The sequence below is a fragment of the Telopea speciosissima genome, chromosome 10 (assembly GCF_018873765.1).
Source record: "Telopea speciosissima isolate NSW1024214 ecotype Mountain lineage chromosome 10, Tspe_v1, whole genome shotgun sequence".
Taxonomy (NCBI): domain Eukaryota; kingdom Viridiplantae; phylum Streptophyta; class Magnoliopsida; order Proteales; family Proteaceae; genus Telopea; species Telopea speciosissima.
In genome coordinates, this window is record NC_057925.1 from 43,747,739 (window position 1) to 43,760,063 (window position 12,325).

General features: G+C 35.6%; 1 protein-coding gene across 1 annotated transcript in view; it reads left to right on the top strand.

Annotated features, from left to right (window-relative positions):
* Positions 1–9,207: 9,207 nt before the first annotated feature.
* Positions 9,208–12,325, top strand: part of LOC122643043 (CCR4-NOT transcription complex subunit 9-like) — a 36,387-nt gene continuing 33,269 nt past the window's right edge. Inside the window, exons 1-2 of the mRNA XM_043836670.1 lie at positions 9,208–9,429; positions 10,725–10,796. Coding sequence (XP_043692605.1) covers positions 9,244–9,429; positions 10,725–10,796 — 258 coding nt within the window. The 5' untranslated portion in view covers positions 9,208–9,243. The remainder of the gene's footprint in view (positions 9,430–10,724; positions 10,797–12,325) is intronic.

Sequence of the window (12,325 nt, forward strand, 5' to 3'; positions counted from 1 at the left end):
TACATTGACAGTGGAACTTAAATTTATGTTGTTCCTTATGATTTTATATGTTGCTGAATTTTGAGCTGTTAAAATGGATTAGTGTTTTTATTATTTAGTGGGTAAAATATTAAGTAATTCATATATTATAAGAAATTTTTTTTCTTTTCACTGTCTCATCTCCATCATGTGATCCATTTTTTACTATAATAAAGATGAGATAGTGCTTTGAGTTTAATCTCTACTTTTGTGTTTAAATGGTCAACCATTTTGAGCCATTGCACAAATGATGTAGTAATTCTGACTATTGGATTGAAAGGACATAGTTTGGATTAACTCATAATGCATTAAAATTTTAAAGAAATTTAGTTGAAATAGTGCATTTTTACCTACAATGTAGATATGATTGAAATGATCAAATATTGTCAAAACTTCATTGCGACTTCATTAAAATTTTTGTCTGACCGAAATGACAGACTTGAAATGAGTTTTTGAACTAGTGACAATCTATCAACTTTTAATGAAGTCACAATAATTGTCATGTGATGTATTAAATTGTTAGAAAATATTTAGAAGAAGTTTGTGGAGGAGTTGACTTCTTGTTCTATAATAAGTTGTCTAGTTTTTTGTTTCTTTGACCTTAAAGCATTATGTTTAGGTTTCTTGTGAAGAAGTTTCCCAGTTTTTTTTTTTTCTACATTTTTTATATACATTTTCATTCATTTTGCATTTATACTGTAATTTCTGTGATTCAGAGATTCTTCTTATTGATGTTTTGAGATAAGAAAATGGATGAATATAATATTTTAACTTTCTTAATGGATTGGACTATTACTCTCTTACGGAGTTCAAGCATGTTGATAGATTGGCTTTTGGGAAAGTGTTGAACTCTAGTCTTTGGGTTAGGTTGGATGTATTTTTTTAGTTTGTATGAATTCTTAATATAGGAGAGGAGATGATGAAAGATCATATATATAGAGACTATGAAGTTCATACGTAATCAAGTATAAGAAAACTAAGTTTTAGTTTTCAGATGGATGAAATTCAGTATTGAATTTGCCCACTATAATCAGTTCATATGGATGTTTGTCCAATGCAATCAATTTTGTATTTATTTTACATTTATGCTCTAATTTCTGAAATTCAGAGATTCTGATTGTTGTAATGTGTAATTATCATCATTCTAAGCTGTTTACTTTTTTAATATTTACAATATCTTATATATATGATATTAATACATTTAGTCATAAACATGTTATTGGGCTCAGAGGTGTATGCTTACCTACATGTATGTGCAGACGATCCATTCTCTCCATCATATGGGATCGGGCAGATATGACCCGATGTGTGATAAAATATATCAATTAAAACAAAGCACATAGATCCTTGATACGGATCATATACTTTTGGGTGGGGTTTTGAATTTTTACTTTGATCCATCCCCATCAATTTTCATATTTAGTTACAAGGATGGATTGTAGATTTTGACCGTGAAACTTCATCTTCCTCCTCAGCATCTCTAGCTTCTCTGTGATTTACTTATTTAGTTAAAAGGACGGATTGTAGATTTTGAGTGTGAAACTTCATCTCCCTCCTCTCGGCATCTCCAGCTACCCTTCCTCAGCTCTACTACCCGTTCATCTAATAAGTTTGTGGTTGCTTTCTCTCTCTTGTCGCCTGTTTTTTCTTTTTTTTGTTAATATAGTCTATTCTACAGGCTATGGTGGATAAAGGGAACCCAATGGCACTGCAAGGAGGCGGACAAAGAATGCCACCAGTAAACCCACCACCAAACCCAGACGGATTCATGGAAAGGATGAACAACATTGTACAAGCTGTCATACAAAATTGACCGTATATGCAACAACAGATTGGTTTGTTTGTCCATCTTTTGAATAACGCACAACTAATACAGCAATTGAACGTACTTTATTAGACACTTAATGCCCAAAATATTACTATGAAGGAGAATTTAACAATCTTCAAGTGCTTATTGACATGATTTTTACGAAGATGGATGCCCTGAAGTTTAATAGTTTCGCGAAAGTACTGAACTCTCGGGCTAGTTGAAACTCAGTTGTTCATTGGCCACAAAACATCAATGGATAATTTCCACTGTGGGCGCCTGCAACAAATAATGATGTGTTGTACAACTTGAATGGACCTCAAGTCAATGTACTTCTTGATTTCTATGGAATCAAAGGGCATAGAACTATTATAAAAAGACGTTGTATACTTGTGCACTTCATAGGTTTACTATTTTAGTTGATTTTTAATTTTTATACTTAAGACTTTAATATAAAACAAGTATTTAATGTTGTTAAAATGAAAGTGCATGATATTTACTTACTATTTCATGGAATTAGGTGTCTGCTATTTACTTGATCTATCCTTACTGATGAGAATTCGTCAAATCGGACATTTACAAGTATAGTAAGAAAAGAATGACTGTAGCTCGGTGATTGGTCTCTTTGATTTTTAAAATTTATACATTGACAGTGGAACTTAAATTTCTGTTGTTCCTTATAATTTTATATGTTGCTGAATTTTAAACTATTAAAATGGATTAGTGATTTTATTATTTAGTAGATAAAATATCAAGTAATTCATATATTATAAAGAAAAAATTTTCTTTTCACTGTCTCATCTTCATAATGTGATCCATTTTTGATCATGATGGAGATGAGATAGTGCTTTGAATTTAATCTCTACTATTGTGTTTAAATGGTCCACCATTTTGAGCCATTGGACAGATGATGTGGCAATTTCGACTATTGGATTGAAAGATCGTGGTTTGGATTAACCCATAATGCATTAAAATTTTAATGAAGTCTCATCGAAATAGTTCATTTTTACCTAAAATATAAATATGATCAAAATGATCAAATCTTGCTAAAACTTCATTGCGACTTCATTAAAATATTTGTCTGACCAAAATGATAGACTTAAAATGAATTTTTGAACTAGTGGCAATCTATCAACTTTTAATGAAGTCGTAATGATTGTCATGTGATGTATTAAATTGTTGGAGAAGGTTTAGAAGAAATTTGTGAAAGATTTGACTTATTGTTCTGTAATATGTTGTTTAGTTTTCTGTTTCTTGAAACCTTAAGACATTATGTTTAGGTTTCTTGTGGAGAAGTTTTCAACTTTTTTTTTTTTCTCTTTTTTGATATGCATTTTTTTTCATTTTGCATTTATGCTCTAATTTCTGTAATTCAAATATTCTTCTTATTGATGCTTTGAGATAAGAAAATGGAAGAATCTAATTTTTCAACTCTCTCAATGGATTGGACCATTACTCTCTTACGAAATTCAAGCATGTAGATAATTGACTTTTGGGAGAGTACTGAACTCTAGCCTTTGGGTTTGGTTGGATGTATTTTTTTAGTTTGTGTGAATCTTTAATATACGAGAGGAGATGGTGAAAGATCATATATATAGAGACTATGACGTCCATACATAATCAAGTATAAGAAAACTAAGTTTTAGTCCTCAGATGGGTGAGATTCAGCATTGAATTTGTCTACTATAATCAGTTCATGTGGATTTAGGTTCAATGCAATCAATTTTGTATTTATTTTGCATTTATACTCTAATTTTTGAAATTCAGATATACTAATTGTTGTTTTGTGTAATTATCGTCATTCTAAGCTGGTTTGCCTTTTTCATATTTACAATATCTCATATATATGTTATTAATACATTCAGTCATAAACATGTGATTGGCTCAGAGGTTATGTTTACTTGCACGTACGTGCAGATGATCCATTCTCTCCATCATATGGGATCAGACATATATGGCCTGATGTGTGATAAAATATATCAATTAAAACAAACCACATAGATCCTTAATACAGATCATATGCTTTTGGGTAGGGTTTTGAATTTTTTCTTTGATCCATCCCTATCATTTTTTTTATTTGATTACAAGGGCGGGTTATAGATTTTGACTGTGAAACTTCATCTCCCTCCTCTCGGCATCTCTAGCTACTCTGCGATTCACTTATTTACTTAAAAAGACGGATTGTAGATTTTGAATGTGAAACTTTATTTTCCTCCTCTCGGCATCTCCTGCTACTCTCCTTCAGCTCTGCAACCCGTTCATCTAGCAAGTTTGAGGTTGTTTCCTCCATTCTGTAGCATTTTTTTTTTTTTCATTTGCTAATATAACCTATTTTGCATGCTATGACGGACAAAGGGAACCCAATGGCACTGCAGGGAGGCGGACAAGGAATATCACTAGCAAACCCACCACCAAACCCAGACGGGTTCATGGAAAGGATGAACCACATTGTACAAGCTGTCATACAGAATTGACTGTATATGCAATAACAGATTGATTTATTTGTCCATCTTCTGAATAATGCGTAACTAATACAACAGTCGAACGCACTTCATCAGATACTTAATGCCCAAAATATTACTATGGAGGAGAATTTTAACAATATTCAAGTGCTTCTTGACATGATTTTAATGGAGATGAATGCCCTGGAGTTTAATAGTTTCGTGAGAGTTCTGAACTCTCGGGTTAGCTGGAACTTAGTTGTTCGCTGACCGCAGAACATCAATGGGCAATTTCCACTGTGGGCGCCTGCGACGAAGAATGATGTGTTGTACAACTTAAGAGGAGCTCAAGTCAATGTACTTCTTGATATCTATGGAATCGAAGGCCATGGAACTGTTGTAGAAAGGCGTTGTATACTTGCGCTCTTCGTAGGCTTACTATTTTAGTTGTTTTTAAAATTTTTATGTTTTAAGACTTTAATCTGAAGCCAATATTTAGTGTTGTTAAGATGAAATTGCATGTTATTTACTTACTACTTTACAAAATTAGGTGTCTGCTATTTACTTGATCTATCCTTATTGATGAGAATTTGTCAAATTAGACATTTACAAGTATAGTAAGAAAATAATGAATGTAGCTCGGTGATTGGTCTCTTTGGTTTTTAAAATTTATACATAAACAGTGAAACTTAAATTTCTGTTGTTCCTTATGATTTTATATGTTGTTGAATTTTAAGCTGTTAAAAGGGATTGGTGTTTTTATTATTGAGTTGGTAAACTATCAAGTAGTTTATTTATTATAAGAAAAAAAAATTCTTTTCACTGTCTCATCTCCATCATGTGATCCATTTTCGATCATGATAGAGATGAGATAGTGCTTTGAGTTAAATGTCTACTACAACAACAACAACAACAACAACAACCATAACCTTATTCCAACTAAATGGTGTCGGCTACATGGATCCGAAAGTGCCAAAAAAAAAGAAAAAAAGAAAAAAGAATTAAGCATTAGTCAAAGTAGCATCCCAGGAACATCCCCCTACGCGAGATCGGCTACATGGGTCCTTGACCTCCAAACAACTCTATCCGCGGTCATACTAGGATCTATCCCTACCATATGCATATCCTTTCGTACCACTTCTCCAATAGTCATTTTAGGTCTGCCCTTACCTCTTTTAGTTCCTTCCAATTGAATCTGGTCACTCTTTCTTACTAGTGCATCCGTGGGTCTCCTTTGTATATGACCAAACCATCTCAAACGGCTCTCCAAAAGTTTGTCCTGGATTGGTGCAACTCCCAATTCGGTTCTAATACAAACATTCCTTACTCTATCTCTCCTGGTCTTGCCGCACATCTTCCTCAACATCCTCATCTCCGCTACACTCATCTTATCTATATGACTCTTCTTAACTGCCCAACATTTCGCCCCATAAATCATCGCTGGTCTTATTACTATCCTGTAGAATTTTCCCTTCAGCTTAATAGGCATACGTTTGTCACATAAAACTCCTGATGCTCCTCTCCATTTCAACCATCCTACTTTAATTCTATGGGAAACATCATCTTCTATATCACCTTCTTTGTTAAAGGTTGGCCCTAGGTATTTAAAGCATTCACTTTGTGGTAGTTCTCTCTCCTCAAGTATCACCACTTCATCATCTCTCCTGGTTTGCCTGAAGTTACACATCATATATTCTGTCTTTGTTCTGCTTAACTTAAAACCTCTTGATTCCAAGTTTGATCTCCATAGTTCCAGCTTTGCATTAATCCCTTCCACTGTCTCATTTATCAAAACAATATCATCAGCGAATAGCATACACCAAGGGACTTCATCTTGAATATGTCTAGTTAAATCATCCATGATGAGTGCAAACAAATAGGGGCTTAGAGCTGATCCTTGGTGTAGCCCAATTGTAATTGGTGTAGTTAAATGTCTACTATTGTGTTTAAATGGTCCACCATTTTGAGCCATTGGACATATGATGTGACAATTTCGATTATCGGATTGAGAGGACGCAGTTTGGATTAACCCATAATGCATTAAAATTTTAATGAAGTTTTGCCGAAATAGTGCATTTTTTCCTAAAATGTAGACATGACCGAAATGACCAAATTTTGCCAAAACTTCATTGCAACTTCATTAATATTTCTATCTAATCGAAATGGTAGACTTGAAACAAGTTTTTGAACTAGTGGCAATCTATCGACGACAATATTTATTCTTTGCTCTCAGACTTTATCTTCAATTATTAATCATGCCCAAGAGCTCAATGCCATACATGGGACTAAGATCAAAAATAGGTCTTCTCCAATCACCCATTTATTATTTGTAGATGATTGCCTTTTATTCTCTAAGGTTGATATGCAATAGATTACCTCTTTTAAGGACTTTCTTGATTTATATTGTTGTGTTACGGAATAATCTATACATCTCAGTAAGTCCAATCTTACTTTCAACCCTAATACTTAAGCAAGGTTTAAGCGTTGATGTTCTCGAGTGCTTAAGATTCCCTATGGCGATGGGCATTTTAATTATCTTGGCCTCCCAACATAATTTGGTGTATCAAAGAAAAGTCTTCTCAAGGATTATATTTTTAAAAGGTTATAGGGGTGGAAACAATAATTGCTTTCCCATGCAAGAAAGGAAGTGATGCTGAAGTCCATAACTTTTTCCATCTCAAATTATGCTTGCTCGCATTTCACATTACGTACATTTTAGCGTGATCGAGTATAGAAGTATGCAATAATTTTTTTTCGGGGGAGTTCAGAGAGTAAGGCAAATATTCACTGGATTTCCTGGTCCCGTGTATGTCGTTCCAAAAAGAAAAAAGTGGATTGGGTTTTAGAGATCCACCTCTTAAAAACCAAACACTTCTTGCAAAAGTTGCTTGGCACTTATGGCCTTCCTATGATTCCTTTTGGACAAAATTTCTTAAATCTTTATATGTTCCCAACACTAACTTTTTGCATGCAAGGATTGGTAATTGCCCATTTTGGGGCTGATGCAACATTCTAGAGGTTGGAAACGTTCTAATAAATGATCGCATTTGGCAAGTGGGTGATGGATATAGAATCAAAATTAGGGAGGATAGATAATGGATTCCATCAAATAAGGGTTTTGTGATTCAACACTAACCCGTAGAATGCAACATTGAATGAGTTTATGACCTTATTGACCATGAGAATAGGAGATGGCTTCTAGAGTTAATAAACTCTCCATTCCATCCCCCTAATAGATCAACCATTCTCAATATCAACCTCAGTTTGTGCCAATTGGAGGATTGACAAGTATGGGGGGCGTTTCTTGAATGAGCTGATTCTCGGTCAAATCAACATGTCATCTTGTTTAAAACATTCAGCATGAGCAGCTCTCTGCTAGACCTTCTTCTTCAAGATCCTCCTCAATTAACGTTGACCCAGATGGAGCATGGAAGCGTATTTAGTCCATTTAGAGTTTAGCTAAAATCAAGAATTTTCTCTAGCGTGTTTGTGCACAAGGTTTGGCTACCAATGAAGCCCTCTTTCATAGGCGTATTCCATTAGATACATCATGTAAAAAATGTAGTACTCAAATTGAGTATGTGGATCACATTCTTTTCGAATGCAATTTTCCAAGAGAGGTTTAGTTTGGATACTCTCTATCCTATTCTGTTCCACCAACTTTAGATCCAAAAACACATAGGTGGATCCAAGAATGTGATGATATCTTTGCATCAAACAAATCCGTTGCTTGCAAATCCCTCTCTCTTGCATTGTTTGTATGTTGGAGCTTATAGAATGCCATAAATGATTTAGTTTTAAACAAAAAGTCATGGTCTTCAGAGGAGGTTATAAAGCATGCTGATCAATATTTCTAAGATTTCAAAGAAGAGATTATATTCTTAAGAGGAGCACGGATACACCCTCTTCCTCTCCAATTTAGGATCTTTGGAGCCTCCTTAAAAGGCTTTATAAAGCTAAACTATGATGCAGTTCTACCAAAGAGTGCCTGAAATGGGTGACTGGCTACATATTCTGAGATAATTTTAGTGCTCAAATGGCAGCTATCTCTGAGCTTGTTACATTCAACTCGGCAGTGATGGGTGAAGCGTAATCTATCCGTGCCGGTTTTCTTCATACTAAATCCTTAGACCATATCATTGTTGAATTGGATAACATGGAGGTTATTTCCTCTATTATCAAGCGAGGGACCGCCATGACTTGTCTCATTATTGCCCCGATTATTCAAAATATTTTTTGTGCAGTGGCCACTTGCAATTGGTTTTGTTCTCTTGTATTTCTAGAAGTATTGTTGATAGCCTGACTACAATGACTTTGGCGATTTTGTAGAAAACAGAATGACCACATTCTATTCCTTAGCTCCAAGAACTTCTTGTTCAGGAAACCATTGATTGTGCATGTTCTTCTCTTAAGTGATATTTCGTCTTACTAAAACATATATGTACGATACGCTTACTATCCTTCCATATATTTTTGATTACCAATTTTGCGTTAAACTTCAAAAGTGATGGTGTCTCAAATTTGCTGAATGGTTCTTGAGCTGGTGCTCCATTCCCTCCAAATGCGATAAATTGTTGCATTAAATATAAAAAAAAATAAATTTCCCTAGTGTGTAACGGCAATATACGCATGGACATCCTTTTAACTTCTACGATTCTACCATTTGTATCGCATTTGCACGCTTGGAATAAATAGCCGCTGATGAAGATAAAAAAGAGGAGGCATATCTCTCGTGATGCTCCTGCTGTTCCTCCTTAAAATAACCCCAACGGCTATTGACACGAATTAGATTATGGAAAGCAACTCTCTCTCTCTCGTCTCTACCCATTTCGCCACCGAAGAGAATAAATGAGGGAAACAGGAGAAAAAAACATACAGTAATGTGAGTCGATCTCTGCAAAGCTCTTGGGCAAACTCGTGCACGGTCCACAACCCCACGTGAGGTGGCCCAACCTCGACGACCCCATTTACCCCCTGATGGCTAACCTTCCTCAGTCATTATCTCTGAATTCTTCCTTTGGGGGCCCTAATCCTACTTCTACCAGCGCCATCGCCATCGCTGCTCAGGCCAACAAGGACCGGAAAATGGCGTCCGCCGAGCAGTTGGTACTCGAGCTCAGTAATCCTGATCTTAGAGAAAATGCTCTTCTGGATCTCTCCAAGGTAAACCCTTTTGGTTGGCCCCTCCCCCTTCAACCCTCCTCCACTTTGTCGTATTGTTTCCATGTTTCGTTTTTTGGTGAACTGTACTAATGCTCCTTTCATGTTTACGCGGAATGTTTTTCCTTTTGGGATTTTTGGGAGAAAGGATTACCGTCTTCGTGATGGCGCTTATGTTATCGTATTCATGAACCCTTTGAAAATAATAATCCATTTTCATACATCTTTGCCGAGAACTTAGAAGGCTTTATATGTGGCAAATATGTTCATTCTGAAATCGTTGGAGGCGGATTCGTCCACTGCAATGATCCATTTTAGTTTATTGGTTTCCTTCTTTACAATGCTTCAGTCGGGTTGAAACTTGCTTTATTTGTTGGCTACTTGGGTAAAGCATTTAAAAATAGCTGGAGAATAATGTTTTAGAGATCTGTAACTGCGGCCATGATCAAATGTTCATCTATGTTAGACACAAAGTTCCATCTTTATACTTGTTTGACAACTCTACATGACTTCATTTAGGCCTTAAAGGACTTGAGATTAAAAAAAAAACATGTTGTTTCTCTTTTATGCTTGCTTGTGGCTTTGCAAGCTAGTTTTAGTTACGCAATCTTTTTATAAACATTGGGAATCGGATCGGTGAATTGGCCGATTTGGATCTGAAACGTGACCGATCCCGATTCTGGCCGATCTGATATGGCCGATTCATGTCAAGGAACCCTAGAATCGCGGAGTTTTCAGATCTGAGGGCCGATTCTAGGGTTCTTGTGACCGATTCTGGGCAATTCGGTTCCGAGCAGAATGGATCGGAATCAGTAGAGACCGATTCAATCTCGATTCCATGTTTTGAAATGCTGGTTATACATCTGAATAGTCAATAGGTTGAAGCTTTATTATGTTGCAGTACTTTGGATGCAAAAACCTCGAATAATCAATTTGGTGTGATGTATCTTATGCAGTTGCTGTTCATGAATCACGTTGCTTATATTAGTACAACCTGATATGGTACTTTTGTTATTTCAACCTAATATGTTTGTTGATACATTTCCAATTTCTTTATTAAGATTGCAAACGTGGATATTCAATTTGAGTGGTTTAAATTTATTTTTTGGATTTAAATTTAATACCTAGATATATCCGATGCTAGTCTTCCATTTATACGTTAGGACATCTTCTACATCTACAAGTTTAAATGGTTGACTAAAATACACCAAGAGCCTTTTCTTTCAACATCTAATAATTTTAAAATTTCAAAATTCCTGTGCAAGGGCTATAAACTTGTGTCTTTCTTGTTCTTTTAGAAGAGAGAAATATTCCAAGATTTGGCCCCATTGTTGTGGAATTCTTTTGGTACCATTGCTGCACTCTTACAGGTACGTCCATAATCTTCACTAATGCTGGGACATAGTAATCCCTATAATATGGCCATTTTGTTCTTTAAGTGTGTTCTAGCCAGTAGACAAACAGGTCCTTCAATTTTGTTCTCTGAATTTATGCTTAATTTTTTTTTTTGGTTTGTGTACTAATTTTAGTTGAAGTGTCCTATTCACATTGTTGTTTTTATTGCAAAATACCTTTTTTTAGGAGGGTGTATCTGTTCCATTTTTTTCTACTCTATATTTCTTCCCATCAATTCAGCAGAATTATTTCTTTTCTATTCAATTATCATATACTTCATGATACGTGTTGTTGATAGTTTGCTTAGTTCTTAATTTCCTTATAGGGGAAAAGAAGCGCATGCCCTCTCACATCTCACCCATGGGTCCCACACCCTGTCTCCTCATTAAATGCCCAACCCTATTGGACGATTCGACACCCTCCCTTCCTATTGGTGCAAAACTGCTCTCTGGTGTTGTATGAAACCCTCTCCCGTTCTTATATTACCAGAATGCACCAAAAAGAATCAGTACAATATTTTCATGGAGAGTTTTTGTTGTGTCTAGAGGTTCAAAAGAGTGTTGAAATGAGGAGACAATCAGAAATGTTAAAGAGTTTATCAAATCTCACCCAATAAGGTAATGTAAGCATGTTTCCCCCTTGTATTTTGGTGGAATTATGGGATCAAATATTGAATGGAGTGAAAGGCTATGTATATCATGCAAAATAAGGATTCCTTTTAGAAGGTGATAAGATCACTTGGAAGTCATCATGCTTTGTGGGCTCTCATGTCTTACCTTTTGTAATTTGTTGTACTGGTGTATGTTTTTTTCAAAATTGAAAAGCTTTGGATGGGGATTATTTTAGAGAATGGAAGAAGGTCTTTGGGCCCAATGTTTGCGGTGATTTTGTCATCCAAAGCTTCCGTAGACTCACTTTGCTACCACAGATAGCTGTCTCCACACAATTAATATACCAGCCAGAAATAATCTCAAGAAACACAATTAGGAGCTGTCCTAGCAAATTTCAAAGGAAGATCATGCCCCAAACATAACCAACAGGTGTCACCCCCCACCCCCCCCCCCCCAAAAAAAAAAGAAAAAGAAAAAAAAGAAAGCTCTAATAATGAAATATCTAGGACTGTGAAATCAGCACAAGTATGACAAACATGACTCCACCTGCCTAGTTCATCTACTTCCTTGGAGCTGCAACCAACTCTAAATGTACTAAATGGTCTACGGATGTCATTACCAGTGGGTCTTTGTTACACATTTTTGGTGAGGATTATTTTAGAGAATGGAAGAAGGTGCTTTGGGCCCAATGTTTGTGGTAATTTTTGCAGCAAAATATTTGCTGCCAACACTGATGCGATCCTGGGGTTCGGAAAACGCTGTCTGGGTCTCATGGGCCCACCTAAGTACTAGATAACTCAAATGCAAGAAATAATGGCAGTTCCGTAATTATATTGAAGTTTAGAAAAGGGTGGTAAAATTGTAAATAAAATGGATCTTAACTGGCTATTAAG